Raw genomic sequence first — 16733 nt, 5'->3', positions numbered from 1 at the left:
ACAACTCAAGTATTTAGCTGGAGCCCATACTCTGCCTTGCAATCTCGTCTTTGATTAGTCACCCATCATTTGGTGGTATATATTGTGACAGCTGGACATACGCTGTTCATTAGCCCAAATTTGACTTGGTCACTGGGTCGGAAACTATTTCTGCATGCTGAATAATTGTGGTTTGCCACGTCGGCTCCTCTTCCTCTTCATTCATCGTTTGCGACGTCCTACTAGATCCTCTCCTGTAATGATAGCGCCAATTTAATACTTGAAATTCAGAATAGGGTGAGTCAAATAAATTTCTGCGATAACAAAGCAGATTGCGGCCCTTCCAGATATGGACGTTTATGCATAGAAGGCCCGAATTTTCAAAAGTTGTACTTTACCTTCTGCAGCCGTGTCGTGTAATCTCCGGGCCCGAAAAGCCGTCTGCGATTGGATCCTCAACGAGCCAATCAGCGACGAGCCTTTTTATCGAGCACCCGGACGCGTCCTCTAAGCGATGACTCAATCGAGCCTGACATTGCCGGACAGCCTCAGTTTCACGTCGCAGGTAAGCTCTGAATACCGCATTGAGCCCACGTACTTGTCGTTCGGTTCTCCGCAGTGAAACCTTTGTGTTATTCTTGTCGACGTTTTCGTGACGTATTCGGTTTATGAGGTTGGACATATAGTCAGTTGCTGCTGTAGTGTGATATGCACCAGGGGACAGTGATTCTCCAAAAGCAGGTGGTCACGACAATTTCTGTGAATGGAAAACAGAAATAAAGCTCATGAGCCAAAGCCCAGTAAGCAAGGTTGTATATCGCCAATACTTACACATAAATCACTCAAACTGACCGACACCGTATACTACAGTAGTACGCACGCTATGGAAGCACCAGAGGGCAGTGATTCTCTGAAGTCAGGTGTTCGCGATAATTTCTGTGGATCGAAAAGAAGGAAAGCTCATGAGTCAAAGCCCAGTAAACAAGGCCGTACATCACCAACGCTCCCATATAAGTCGATCAAACTGGCAGACACCGTTCACTGCATTGGCCCCCTTTTTGTACACCGGTCACAAAGTGAGATGTGGCACTACCGCGCTGTGTGCTGGCTTACCGTAGAAAGAAAAAGCGTTCAGCTGTAGCACCCTTCCGGTGCCTAGCTGCCATGCCACCCGAAGGAAGCACGAGGGCTGGTATACCGCCAGGTTGCCCAAGCCTAGACAGGGGAAGTCGAGTGGCGAAGGTCGGATTCGAACCACGGACCTTCCGGTTAGTAAATTCGCGCTCCAACCACTTGGGCCACTACTTGGCTTACCGTGCTACTATCCAGACGCCTATCGGACAAACCCCATCCTTTATACTAACAAACCGGGGTTTCGAATACCTTCCGACACACCATTACCTACCCCGGCTATGGTAGCATTTTATCCTTAGGTGTTCGTGCGACGCATGCAGTCGGGTCTCGTTCGCGGCCATGAGCTTGCTCGACAACACCGGCGGGCCACCCAGAGATATCAGAAAAGGTGTTACTTCAGAACTGCACAGGAGAGGTTTTTCAACCCTGGTGAGTGTTTGGTTGTGTGAACCTGCTCCACCCGGTGGTATACCGACTAATTCCCATAGAGCATGGAAGTACGAAGCCACGCACTGCGGTTGACCCACGGCAAGTTATTCAGAACCATCAGATGCAAAAAAAAGTTTCGAGTGTCCTTAATAACCGGACCCAGTCGGCTGCGGGGGAATTAAGACAGACATAGGTGTCTCTTCTGCACAGCAGATGCCTTCGGGGCCACTTTTTAATTGCACTTGCCACGGAGAGAAATTCATCAGTATCTCCAGCAAGCCACAGCCTAAACGGCAGTCTGATTTTTCAATGAAAGAGAGAGAACTTTTTGTTAAACTGCGTTTTGAACATGACCACGTAATTACCGCCATATTGCACAAATTGGCTCTACGTATCAAGCCGCTCAACTAATCCGCTCTCATCGAGACAAGTCAGTACCCGCACCATTCATTGCATCAAATGCGCCTGCTATCCATGCTGTACAGGAAATCGGTTTTGGAGGAGAGATGGCTCAGTGGTTGGAGCACAAATTTACTGACTGGAAGGTCCGTGGTTCGAACCCAACCTTCGCCTCTCGACTTTCCTTGTCTAGCTGGCAGTGTCCCAGCTTTCTTGCTCCCTTCGAGTAGCATGGCGGCTAGGCACCGTAAGGGCTTTACAGCTGAACGGTTATTATTTTACCATGCTGTTCAAGAACTCAGTTGCAATCGCGGTAAAATCCCTATTGACCGAACAAATCAAAGCTTATATGACCATCCAAGATAATTTATTTCGCAATTTAGTCGGGTGATCAGTCGATCGCCTGATAGCCTGTGAACGGGGACCCGAAAACCTGTCTCATTAATCAAGAAACTAGCGGTCACTCAATCTGTTCGAAGATTCGGATATCCGTTTTGACCTTTCACTTTGCTGGAAACATCATCGCAGGAAGGACGGAACTTTCATATCATAGTCTGTTAGTATCACGTCTTTGGGAGCATTTCTAGAGTGCGGGCGAAACCCACAAGCCATTTCTGTAACGGGCTTTTTTCGCTTGTAAAGAGGATACACTCTATGCAATTTTATAAGATATGTAGTTTCTCCCTGAAACTCTTGCTTGCTTGGGGGTTTCCTATGTAGGAAAAGCATTACAGAACAATTTCCCTCTTTTTTCCACCTTTCAGGTAGTTCGTTAAGGTCGCGCATCCTTCACTCGGAGCTTATCCATTGGCGTGTAACCTATCGCAATCGCTCACTTTGTTGATGGTACGCTTGGTTGCAATTAACTCCGCTTTCACTAGTTCCTACTGCTTGTGGTTTGTCTAATTTTACTACACAGTCCTTATTATGTTATTGCCGAAACACAATCCCCCATTGTTCTTGTGCCGGGAGATGGTGGCAGTCAGGCATATTGCAGTCCAACTGGGAGTGTGGAGAGTTTTCTTCTATGGGTGAACTTGCGTTATTTTATCACACCGGGGACACTCGCTCAATACTTCAGGTAACTCTGTGTCCAAGTATATCGCATTGATTTATCATATCAAGTATTATATATGATCCTCGAACGGGCGAGATACACGACTCGGACTTGTGCAATGTTACGTTCCCCGGTTGGGGTGACACCTGGTCGATTGAGAATCTTGACACATACAAACATAGTGGAACTGTTTATTTTGAACATCTTGTAACATCACTTCGCCAGGACCCGTTTTATGTCTCCAATAGAACATTACGCGGAACGCCATTCGATTTTAGAAGAGCCCCGAGTAAGTCTTACTGCTCTTTGATTGCTCAAAATTATAGACGAGAATCCTGATTTTCAGCAGCGGTTGCGATTGTTGATAGAGGAAACCTACATTATTGCTGGATCCCGACGAGTCGTTCTTTTAGGACATAGTCTTGGATCTTTGTACTGCCTGGCATTTCTGCATGCCCAGTCAAACGATTGGAAGCGAAAGTACATCAAAGCATTCTTGTCTGTCAGTGGCCCTCTGGGTGGATCCGTCAAAGCTCTTAAACTAGAAGTCAGTGGTAAGTTGTATTCTCCCACCTTATCGTATAATAGTAACGTACTCGGTGTACTCAGTTCCGAAATTCATTCCATTTTATCAGCCCCAGCAGTTTTGTCATCGACAGCAATACACCAGTAGTAAGTGCTCTTGTTTAGCCGCCATGCAATCGTGAGACAGCACGTCTAGTGAAAAGTAGAAAGGAGAGTGGCGGAGACCTGTTGCAAACGGCCCGCGGAAAACAGTCAAGAACAAGGTGCTCATACATTGGAACAATGAAGTAAACGCATCTGCAAATCACGTCGAAGTAACATGTCACCATTTGGATTGACCCAACGTCTTTGCCAAGCTCACTCTTTATGACCCAAGCATACAACGACAGACACACTTTGGCTAGGCGATCCGGCCAGGAAGTGACAGCGTGCTCATGTTCTGTTAGGTTTCTCCTTACATTCAGCGAGAGTCATGCGGACCTCATCCAAAAAAGGCGCAAAAATCTCACAGCACCCAATTTTCAAGTGAATTGGTGCTGTGAAACTTTCTTGCGGACATTCCATCACTTAGTTGGTACTAGAACCCTGTCAAGTTACGGGCATGTTAACATTAGAGAATGACGGCTAATCTGTCAATGTAGATCGTTGTCTCATGTTGGTTGCTTCGCTGAATGCTAACAGTCGGGATGTTTGTTTGCACGACAAGCGTGCGAATGATTGACTTGGGTCATTTGAGTGAACTATGATCAGGAATTGTCTTGCAACTGAAGATGCTGGCTCACCCAGTCGTGCATATCAAATGTTTCTAAACATGTTCACCTGTTATCTGGCCAATGCTATTATCGCCCCAGCCAATGGTCAGCGGAAAGGCCCGTGGTCTGCGTAGTCGATTCTTTTGGGGTCTAATGGAACTTGAATTAATAGTAACTTTTTAGTTGCATAGTCGAAAGGAACGTAAGTTGGATATTCTTGCCCTTAGCGAAACCTAGGAAACTCTCTTGCGATCAGCACTTGATACAGACACTTGACAGACAGAAACTAGAAACTGCTCTAGGTCGCGCCATTCTATTTCTGTTATCGTCTACATCATACCTCAAAGCGAGCAGTATTTCGGAACAGATGGTTGCTCAGTTTCAATTGCAACTGGTCGTGAGGTTTCGATCCTCACAGGGGCTGACGGGGTTCGGAAGAAAGGCGTTTGTCAACTTCCCGTTGCATGGCAAGCATACTGTCTGATATTGTCAACGAACACACGACTACATGCGTCTTTAACTTTTCCCTGCATTCCGACCAGACACGACAGAGACGGTTTTATGTGTCCCTCTTGGGACAATAGTGTATATACCATTTCGGCTTTCAACTAGTTAGTCTATTCGATTTCCATGGTTGGTCACATTAGTTCTACTTTTGCATCTCCTTCCGCATTTTATTTGGGGTAGGCTTAGAGCTCAAGTGCTTTGTTTACGTACAACTTGCTTGTTGTTTGTTGTTGGTCACATACTCTTTTTCTGTCGACACTGGTTGTCATATTTGTATTTTTCTATTTTCAGGGGACAATTTTGGTGTACTCATTCGAAGTCCGCTCAGTTTTCGCGAGGTTCAGCGATCCTTACCATCCACAGCATTTCTCATGCCGGATCCAAGACTATGGCCCCCTTCGGAACCGATTATTATAACTCCCAAATTGAACTACTCGGCGCATGACTATCAAAAATTATTTAGTGATATTAACTTTCCTCAGGGTGAGTCTGGACGCATTGGTTTGGCGTTTTTACCACCTGTATACGTCACACTCTACCATAGAAGGCTGTTTATAACGTTGGGAATGAGTGTTCTCTTACTGTATTTTCTACGTTTAGTGCTTCACTGTTGGTGAGCTGTATGTCCTTCATAAACTGTCGATTTTGGTTTTGGTCACTTCGTGTCGATTTGGGTGGTTGTACCCGCGCCCTTAAATCCTCTTACCTGACAAATCGGGTTGTTTTCTTAACATGCAGCAAACCGCCTCTCTGGTTTGCTCGCCAATTTGCTTCTTGCTGTGACATGAAAAGCAACAGGGACTCACTTTTGGCAACCAACCACAATCGTTTTTCTCCCGCAGAAAGTTTCCTGTAGGGGACGAAAGAAAACAAACCTGACGTACAGACCATCTGTCCGAGATAGTTTGCTTCATCGTCCGATCACTTGTGAACGTTTTCTACCTTACTTCTATTTATCTAGACAGAGCCAATCCAGCTAAGCTACTGGAAGGCCGTTACTGTTAGATACCGAATGGCGTTTGGCTGTTTTTTAGATGGTAAATTTCATTTGGATTGACCCATTTACTTGCAGTTGGCTTTTTCCACACCCGTAAGTGTCAGCTGAAGGCCAGCTTGGTGAGTACCGACTGACGACAGACAACACCCCGAAATTGCTCCGGACTACTCAAATGTCACTAAAAAGATGTCAGCGTTTTATTTTACCTGCTACTTGGGGCTCTATATCACTTATTTAGCTAGCGTGGTTGGTAAAGAGGCATAGTCCCAACCAAAACGCAGGGCGTTAGAAGTTGCATTTGTTAACAGCGCGAAACCGAGTATGACATTTTTCTTTGAAAATAGTTGACTTGCAAATGTTTCGTTACAAATTAAGAAGACACGATAAGTGCGCAGTTGGTATAATGTCTCTTCGATTGGCGATGAAACGTTTGCCATGCTCGACGAACAGGCCGACATCCACTTGATCAAAGACCGGTGAGGTTGCATTTTTCTCATTCAGTGGGCAAAACCGAAATGTCCTGTGAATCATACAACCGCACAAAACTTTGCTCACCTTACAGAAAAGCGCGCATATATGGGCAAAGTCCAAATGAAACTATCACTCGTTGTGAGTGAACTGGGAAGTTTTCAGCTGCCACATAGACCTCAACCTCGTGTATGTCCTCGCAGGTTGATAGCGATGCTATCGGAAGCGATGCATTGCGTTTGCATTTAGAATTGGGAAACTTTTGGAGTGTCTTGGTGAATGCAAGCTGCATAAAAAACAAAGTGATCCAAAGCGATTGAGGTTAAGTTTCTCTGGTGTTGCTGGACAGCATTCTTTCTGATATTGCTCCGTGGAGGCTAGGGTGAGCAGTTCCCGACACAATGGTCACTTCATAATTACTTAAATCACTACCGTCGCTTGAAAGTTTTATAAGAGGAACAACCGATGTTTCTGTTCTCTAAGAGTTCCCGGGGCCTCGTTCTTAACGTATTCGAATTCCACTGAACGATTATTTAGTGATGTTGACCTCTTCTCGACTGATTTTTCTTCCTAGTGAAGCTTTGTACTCTCCGCATGGTAAGAAATCAGTTGTTGACTGATTTGATAAAATACCTGATTGTTGCATGTGCAAACAGTACCCCTTCACAAAAGCTAATTTCGTTACACTCAGTTATATCAGGAAGCAGGTATATTCTATTGATGACATTGAGTTACTTGACTACTTTGGTAATGGTGAAGTAACTTGATAACTGTTGTTTACGCTCCAAATGCCAATTTACTGGTGAGTAGGCGAACAACAGTGTGGTCTACAGTCTAGGGAGCGAGATGGCTCAGTTGTTAGGGCGCGAATTTACTGACCGGAAGGTCCGTGATTTGATCATCATCATCATCGACAGCATGACATCAGTGTTTAACACCGATGCTTCACTGCTGCATAACCATGATTTATTTGAAAGCCTTATTGTAAAGAAAAGAGTAAAGGTAGACGGGGAAGGGACTTAGCGCTAGCTTACCACAGTCATTCCAAGGTGCCTACACCTCCAGACATTCACTCGGACGATCTGGATAGAAACTGACAAGAAGAACGCCACTGACATCGGTTGGCAGCCACATCTTGTAGTGTCTCCAACCAGGCACAGTGAGGATCACGCGGTCCCCATCCTGGAAGGCGAGTAGCACCGACAGCACCCAAACGTTTCGTGATCTCCTTCATACTCTGCCAAGTCAAGGGTTGGCCACCTCTCTGTTTACGCCACTCCGAATTAGGCATGGAAAACAGTACTCTCTTCGGCAAACAATGGTTCGGCATACGTAACACATGTCCCAACCAACCCAGCTTCTGGTGCCAGACACATTCTTCAATAGAAGTCCCCGCTTTCTAACTGCCTCGTTACGGATTCGCTGACACCAACCCACACGAAACAGCCCGTACTGTAGCTTGATACACACGTCCCGTCAGATTCAGGGATAAACCCTACCTCTGCCTCGTGACTTCCCCTGTCTAGGCTTGGGCAGCCTGGCATCATCCCAGCCCTCGTGCTTCCTTCTGGCGTCATGGCAGTTAGGTACAGAAAGGGTGCTACAGCTGAACGATTTTTTCTCGGCCTTTAAAGCAAGTAAAACTTAACCACGGTCAAACCACTTTTCTGTTCATGTTTATTCTCATCTGACAGTATGTAATTCCGCTGTGCAAGCTACCAGCATTAGTAGGTACGGCATCACAAGAAGTACCTCTACCATACACTGAACAGAACACTGTTGCAGGTATAACTACAGGAAAGTTGGTGTTGGCAGGCTGGCAGCAAAATCGGGGCTTGACATTCTAATTTCTCTTGATAGTGAACACTTGCCAGTTGATGTCTTTAGCGTTATTTGATTTTTTCAGCATCGCAGCATCCAACCAACTTCAGTCAGCTGCATTTCTCAGCCAAATACGCTTTGCTCTGCTGGATTAACACTGTTTGCCTATGATGAACAATGAAATCAAATGCGTGTAATTCATCTCCCTTAAATTCGCTCATACCCGATCGGTATTTTTCACATTGTGATGACTCGCTTGTGTTGTATGGACCCATATAGCCTTGCGGACATTTCCCATTCCGGCAATGTTGTGGAATGTAGGTAGCTCGGTCGCGCTGGTTGGTTGTTGGTCTGTTCGACGAGCTTGGCAGTTGGATTGCAACTGTTTCATCACCAATCGAGATGACATCGTCAGTGCAGGGTTCAGTGCACTGCACTGACGATGTCACCTCGATTGGGGATGAAACCTTTTCAATCACCCCGCCAAGCTCGGCGAACAGACCAACAACCATTTCCCATTCTGTTTGCAGATGTAACAAGTGCATTTGCTTCACATATTGTTAGTGGTCTTCTGCAAGATGAGCAATGTTGTCTGATGGCATAAGTGTTTCGCCGCATGCTTCACGTTCGATTCTAGGATTACTGTGGTTTTAAATCTAACGTCAACAGTAACCATGTGATAACGTGCAATCTATAATTTCACGCACGCCTACACGCTTGCAATTAGAACGAAAATCCGGGTGGAAATCCATGCATATATAAATATTCTGCACACCATTGTTTCGGGACGCAGTACCCCGAGAATGTCGTCATGATGTGGTGCTCGCTCTACAGTTGGTCGGGATGAAGTGCCGCAGTGTAAAAACGACATCTGGTTGTCGTTACTTAGCGAAACCCATCGCTTGGCCTGGAATTGTCATGTCTCGTCAGTTGAACAGATATTTATGATGTCTTCACAGTATGAGTGATCAAAAGAACCCGTTGCAAAAACACCGTATAAGTAAGGTGTTTTTTCGTACAGGCTGAACGTCGAGAAGGTTCGATGATAAGTTATTGGACCAAAACATACTGTCCTTTCGTCAGCGGATTCCTCTCGGATGGTACCATTAGTAGCATTTGGTACGACTTATAAAAGGCAAGGTATTCTGAATCAGTTCCATGAAAACTGGTGTTACAGTTGCAATTTTTGAATCCCCCCACACACACTACTCATTCGTGATAGAGTTGTGTAATTGAGATTGGAGCGCGTTTACGGTTACCCTTGAAGTAAGAAGTCCTTCCGGCCTGAACCACGCTCATCAACTTTTTTTGAGAATCTCTGTTTATCGTTTCAGAGCTGTGTTGAGTGTTTTTTCACTCTCTCGCGAGCGCAGCGTGTTTGTGTGGATATGTTCACTCACTAGGACACTTCTGTCTACCGAACGTCTAAACCCACACTACTTGGTATATGCTGAACCAGCAGTTTGCAAAACCACTGTTTGTTGTTTATTGAATCAGTTGCCATTTAGGTGCTATGCTGTTCTACCTGATCTGGCGTTCCTGTGGATGTGTAGAATATGTAAGCGATCCGTGCACATGTATACTGGGGGCTGTCCAATCGTTTCATACTGAGTTTTCATCTTCCACTCTAACCGTTTGACGTCGTTATTTCCACATGGTAAAACCTTTCGTTCATTATTGCCTGTACCAACTCAGAGGTCGGCGGACGTCTGCCAAGCGCTTTGAAAATATTCCGTCTCTAACATCCGTTTCTTTCAGAATGCGAGTTATTATGAACAGGGTAACTACTTGAACCACGCGGTTTAGATTGCGCTCCACGAATGTAAATGTGAAGCCTTACTCCAGGATTGGGTGAGAGTAAACCCAAACCTCAGGGCGTGATGACCCAAGTGATCAGAGGGCGAATTTACTGACCGGAAGGTCCGTGGTTCGAATTCGACCTCTGCCTCTCGACTTCCCCTGTCTAGGCTTGGTCAACCTGGCAGTATCCCAGCCCTCGTGCAACTTTCGGGTGGCATGGCAGTTAGGTACAGAAAGGTGCTACAGCTGAACGATTTTTTAAAAACCTAAACCTCATGCTCTTGGATGAACCAGTCGATGAGTCTTACAAAGTAAATCTGTTTGGGTAGTCGCATAAGTCCCGACGAACTGCACAAGATGAAATCACTTCTCGAGTCAGGAAGGCTGATGCACACTTTTTCTCAAAGTCCGCTATCTTCTGTGCCCACATGAACCAACCTTTTCTGTAAAGAGCGGGATATGATCAGGGCGGTGCGAACAATACTGCTCTGTGGACCAGAGATGTAACCCGGACTCGCAAGCACGAAAATGCGTTCAATCTGTTATCTTCTATATTTCCGAGGCGTCGATCGCATATGAGAGTAGCAAAGTCGGCATTCTAGGATTTCTCATATACTTTTCGGAACAAGGATCTTGTCAATGTTGGACGACCTGTCACACTTCTTAGGTTACGGTGGTTCAAGGGCATTGTCCGCCCTGCGGAATCACTTGAGCCGATCAATGTGTGGCGACAAATCATGATAACCGTGGCCAGTAAACTCAGTTGCTTGAGGAGCTGCTGTGGTGTGATTCCCTCCCCTTTTACAGTGTTGTTGGCTTTCTCGTTCTGGACCGTAATCAGTGTGCTACCTTGTTTCTTTTTTTTTAAAGTGAAAAATGTCTACCAATCATAAAGTCTGGTGGTTCTCACTCCAAGTGGTTTCCGTCGAAAACATGACGGGTGGCACCGCTTATTTACTCGTTCAGTCAACGTGCCTGTGATTGACTCGTTTATCACCTGTGTGTGTGCACCTGCACATTATTTCTCCTTGTCTTCCTTTCAGGATATGCTTTTTTGCAAAACACGAAACCCTCCGTAGATGGTTTCATGGGTCCAACTGGATTGGATGAAGTCTACTGCATTCATGGATCGAAGGTCAGCACCACGTATCAGTTGGTCTATCCGGAACCGTCGTTCTTTCACAAAGGATTTCCCGATGAATATCCTACTCTTATCACTGGAGATGGGGATGGAACCGTGCATTTGCGTAGTCTTCAACTTTGTCGGCTTTGGCCTGGTGCAAAATACATTGTTCTGGAAGGTGCGGAACATTTACATATTGTGGGAGATGAACGCTTTCTAAAGTTGATCCACGAAATCGCCGGAGTTCAGCAGTCGCACGTTTGAAGTGAACTGGTCACTTAGCTGCGGTCCTCACTACTCAGAATTTCTCAACCTTATATTTTTTTGTATTTTACGCATATTTTACTTGAGTAGGCCTTGCGGGTTGGCCTCTTCCTCACGCTGATTTTCCCTATTGTGGCACTGCCGCCTGTTGAACAAGTTGTCACCGTACTTACAAGATGCCCTTTTGATCACCATCTCTTGCCTTTTTTCCAGCGAACTTCCGTCCTTTCCCCGAATTTTTAAACGTGTACAATCATTCTGGCTCTGTGAACGTCCGTAGAATCTCACGATTTGGTTGTTTTAAGAACACTTCACGGGTTGGATGTCACGTGGTGGGAACTAGCATATCGGATGCTACATAAGTCTCGCACTGATAATTTATCTGTTCAGACGTTGGTAAAACTGCGTAGGTCTGAATAGAAAAACTGTAAACACAGTTGCATTGCACTAGCTAAGTTCTCAATGGCCAAAATAATCATCACTAATCGTTATATCTGACTGCTCTCCCCGCTCCGGTACTTAGTGCCGGAAAAAGACTCACCGACAAGGAACACAACAGCTTTATTGATAACAAGCAAGTGAGTGCAAAAATTACAACGGCCTCGCGCTACATATTCAGGTAGCAGTGTTGACCTTGATCCAAGGTTGTCTCGCGCTATATTTTGAAGAGCACTGTCTGTCCGATTGGCGTTTAGTGGCATCTGAGGGTCTCAGTAGGTATTGGGTATTTTGGGATAGTCTTCAGTAACCTGACCTTCCTGATGTGGCATCTGATTGATCTTCGATTACTACGGAACTTTCAACCCTTATTTGGAACATGGATGGTCATGCGATGTGGACTGTGTGGCGTGGCTTGTCAAACCGAATCTCCAGGTGTTGATCCCGAATCAAAGTGCCTGTTGGAATGACTAATCGCGTTGGGCTTTAGAAATGCGCGGTGCATTGTGGCTAATGCATTAAATTAGCATAGAAGAAGGAGTGTGAGATCAATCCTACTTATGGTCACTATGATAGGATTTAACAAGCAAGCTAATCAGTCTGCATACCGTGGCTACCGCAGAATAATGCACCAATCTGCGGACCCATTACATGAATAAATGAATGTCTAGGTTGATTATAATTAGTGGCTGTCATTTGGGATATGCGACCATTGTTCATACGTGTTTTCAATGATGGATAGGGCTCTCAGGCAAATGAGAGCAAATGGAATGCTTAAGGTTGAAATACCTTAAACGTGAAAGGGCAGATTCTGATATCAGTATCCTGTGTAAAAAAGTGCAGACGGAGGAAACACAACACAAGAATTCCTCAATCAAACGGTAAGTTGACACGCACAACACATCTTACCATCCGTCATTGAGTGTGATGGTTAGAGGAAGAATCTACTGACTGGATGGTCCGTGGTTCAAGCCTGACCTCTTCCTCTCAACTTCCCCCGTCTAGGCTTGGGCAACCTGGCTGGCATCCAGCCCTCGTGCTTCCTTCTGGTGGCATGGCAGCTAAGCACCGAAAGGATGCTACAGCTGAACGAATTATAGTAGTGATAGTATTAATTATTATTATTAAGGTCGAACTACGGTGGGATGCCGGTCACACTAGTAGATATTACTGGTGTTTTGCTGTCGATGATGAGAGCCCCGGGTGTCGTGGACGGCCTTCCTCAAAAGTTTCTACACTTAATCGAATACTGGCCAAGTACAGCATTATCTGGGTCCACCAAAATGATTAACATGTTTCTGTTATGTATGTTCATTATGTGTGTTGGCCTTGAGTGGTTGTGTCGGCTGAGTTGCGTGATTATTTAGATCCCTGTTTGCCATCTGGCCCCGGGTGTGCCGTAAGTCCCAGCTAGGCACACGGAGACTGACTGGGGGCGAGGTGGCTCAAGTGGTTGTAGAGCGAATTTACTGGCCGGAAGGCTCGTGGTTCGAACCAGAACTCTTCCTCTCGGCTTCCCCTGTCTGGGCTTTGGCAGCCTGGCAGTATCCCAGCCCTAGTGCTTCCTCCGGGTGGCATGGCAGCTAGGCACCGAAAGGGTGTTATAGCTAAAAGATTTTTTAGACTGATAGTATCATTATGTCTGACAATTCCGGTGCGTTGATCCCCAGTTCTTCAGTCCATTCCACATATGACATAGGTTCTGAGTACTCCATCGGAGTTAGTGTAGTGTTTTGACTCGGTTGAATGGAGTGAGGTGGCTGGGTCCCATTCAGTTTTCTTCAATTCATTTCCAGCTTCGTGGAGGAAACCGTGCAAGCTGTTTGTGCTTCAGGAATTTCACACAATTTCTTGTCTGACCGGATATCTTGCACAGATGATTTGTTAGACGCAGATGCGATGCTTGGGTTTGATAGAATCGTTAGTTCCCAAGGGCTGTAATCAGTTCGAAAGGGCATTTTAGTATAATAACCCCGAACTGCTTCTAATGGATTGGCATATGCATACACTACTCTTGATATCCCGAAAGGCGATAGAGTGATATGTGAAACCTACGAGATTACCTGCTTGATGGACCGCATAGTCAAAATCCATTCCGTGCTAGTATCGCGCGGTCCGTGGTTCAAGCCTGACCTCTTCCTCTCAACTTCCCCCGTCTAGGCTTGGGCAACCTGGCAGTATTCCAGCCCTCGTGCTTCCTTCTGGTGGCATGGCAGCTAAGCACCGAAAGGATGCTACAGCTGAACGAATTATAGTAGTGATAGTATTAATTATTATTATTAAGGTCGAACTACGGTGGGATGCCGGTCACACTAGTAGATATTACTGGTGTTTTGCTGTCGATGATGAGAGCCCCGGGTGTCGTGGACGGCCTTCCTCAAAAGTTTCTACACTTAATCGAATACTGGCCAAGTACAGCATTATCTGGGTCCACCAAAATGATTAACATGTTTCTGTTATGTATGTTCATTATGTGTGTTGGCCTTGAGTGGTTGTGTCGGCTGAGTTGCGTGATTATTTAGATCCCTGTTTGCCATCTGGCCCCGGGTGTGCCGTAAGTCCCAGCTAGGCACACGGAGACTGACTGGGGGCGAGGTGGCTCAAGTGGTTGTAGAGCGAATTTACTGGCCGGAAGGCTCGTGGTTCGAACCAGAACTCTTCCTCTCGGCTTCCCCTGTCTGGGCTTTGGCAGGCAGGCAGTATCCCAGCCCTAGTGCTTCCTCCGGGTGGCATGGCAGCTAGGCACCGAAAGGGTGTTATAGCTAAAAGATTTTTTAGACTGATAGTATCATTATGTCTGACAATTCCGGTGCGTTGATCCCCAGTTCTTCAGTCCATTCCACATATGACATAGGTTCTGAGTACTCCATCGGAGTTAGTGTAGTGTTTTGACTCGGTTGAATGGAGTGAGGTGGCTGGGTCCCATTCAGTTTTCTTCAATTCATTTCCAGCTTCGTGGAGGAAACCGTGCAAGCTGTTTGTGCTTCAGGAATTTCACACAATTTCTTGTCTGACCGGATATCTTGCACAGATGATTTGTTAGACGCAGATGCGATGCTTGGGTTTGATAGAATCGTTAGTTCCCAAGGGCTGTAATCAGTTCGAAAGGGCATTTTAGTATAATAACCCCGAACTGCTTCTAATGGATTGGCATATGCATACACTACTCTTGATATCCCGAAAGGCGATAGAGTGATATGTGAAACCTACGAGATTACCTGCTTGATGGACCGCATAGTCAAAATCCATTCCGTGCTAGTATCGCGCCGCTTGAGAGAACCTGGTGAAACTCACATCAGACAGACTCAGGGAGGTTGCGTTGATCAAATATCCTCACTGCAACGCCACAAGTTCCACCAACCAGTATTGCTTATTTCGCTGACTGCATTTGGTTCACTAAAAAGCAGACCCTTTTGGTCTGCCATGAAAGTTGCGAGATAAGCTGTTAAGTTTTCTCCCAGTGTACCGCAAAGACACAAAAGTTCGCATTTGGGTCTATGGCGAAGGGAGGAAACAGCGCCAGATTTAGACACCGCTGGGCGAATGACCCTGTCTTATGGGTGCGGAGTCTGTTCACATTGGTAGCGTCAACATGTTGGGCAAGGGCTCAACAGAAATGCAGTCCATCCTTAATCGCATCGACCCTTTTGTCTCGGTGGTCAAACCGGAGAGGCTTAGACACTTGTATGGTGCGACTGCATTGGCTCGGTTTTCCCAAACTCATAACAGAACAAGAAAACTACATTAGGTGACCGCCTTTGGACTAACTGACTTACTAATCCCTCCTTGTCAGTGATTAGCTCAGGAAATAAAGGACACCGCTGGATGACGATGCTCCAGGCGTAAACACTGAACGTGGAATCAGTTGATTAACAGCAGGGAAAACCGAACATTCCAGGCTGAAAGTTGGAAACTTTTACGTTGTTAACGGGTACACAGATTCTTTCCGTTTTTTTCAAGGACAGGGGTTATTGCTTACAACATGTCCGTGATCTGACTGAAAACCGCTGTAGTTCGCTTTGCGGCCAGGGAACGCTGGCGGAACTCGGTCAGCTACGGATGCCCTCTGCTTCCTTGTATTCTGTTCTCACTCTGCTATCGTCGTAGATTTTGCGTCAACTCGAGCGATGTTAGTAGTAATGGTTTTCGGATAAGCCCTGATCAAAACTATCTGCAGTTAGCACTGTCCGTATTCTTTGATAGGAGAGAAGGTGCAATAGGACGGGACGGTACAGTGACAGGCTAAAAGGAATTGTCTTCTCATGTGAGGAGATTACTCCAAAATGTCTAGAAACTCTCATGCTGAATTTCACACTTATTCCCCCTTTCGTTATCCGTCTTTGTCTTGAGGTCTTTCTCACCTATTTTTGAATTATTTTATGACAATGAAACACCCGATGCTAGTGAAGCCTTTGGGAAAAAAACACTAGAGCAATGAACCTAGATTTAGCGGAGGAAAAAAATTCCAATGTGTTCGCGAAAGCTGTACTCTTTGTGATTCACTGAGCTATTCGTATAATTAGCCTTGACCCTGCTCAGTTCAACAATAAGGTTTTCAAGATATTCTACCAACAATGTCAGAATTCTACACACCCCCACCATTGAATTCAACGTAACACCCAGCTTAAATAGAAGAAATTACCAAGTCCTTAGAGCGTTTTGTTGATGCCGATCAGACACACTGGATGTTTGTTCCAACTGTTGCCTCGTTTGTGTTGTGGAGGACACTCGTGGGACTTACAAAACTGAATTCTCAGCGCACGAGCGTTCGTGTGTGTGAGAGATAGTGTGTGTGAGGTACCCATACACTGATAACTGATATTAATGGGGCCAGCATACGATTTTCTTGTCTTAAGGAATTCCAGAGTGCATACTTGGTGAATTTCCACAACGTTTTGAATATAATTGTGTAGGTCGATATACTGTGCGGGACCTCTTTGATTGGCGATTTAACCACATATTATAGAAATATGAATCAAATGACAATTGTCGTTGGGAAGTCAGTGATGATCAGGGACGGAAAATCTCTCATTATTCGTA

General features: G+C 45.6%; 1 protein-coding gene across 1 annotated transcript; it reads left to right on the top strand.

Annotated features, from left to right (window-relative positions):
• Positions 1-459: 459 nt before the first annotated feature.
• T265_09225 (hypothetical protein) lies at positions 460-12615 on the top strand (the record flags this gene model as incomplete). Its single annotated transcript, XM_009175244.1, has 8 exons — positions 460-544; positions 2710-2787; positions 2823-3022; positions 3067-3287; positions 3325-3552; positions 5074-5265; positions 10912-11249; positions 12532-12615. 8 exons carry the CDS (start codon positions 494-496, stop codon positions 12613-12615), a joined length of 1392 nt encoding a protein of 463 aa, XP_009173508.1.
• Positions 12616-16733: the final 4118 nt, after the last annotated feature.

The sequence above is a fragment of the Opisthorchis viverrini genome, assembly GCF_000715545.1.
Source record: "Opisthorchis viverrini unplaced genomic scaffold opera_v5_265, whole genome shotgun sequence".
NCBI classification, from domain to species: domain Eukaryota; kingdom Metazoa; phylum Platyhelminthes; class Trematoda; order Opisthorchiida; family Opisthorchiidae; genus Opisthorchis; species Opisthorchis viverrini.
Note: the sequence above shows the minus strand (reverse complement) of the source record. Positions and strands in the feature narration are given on the sequence as shown.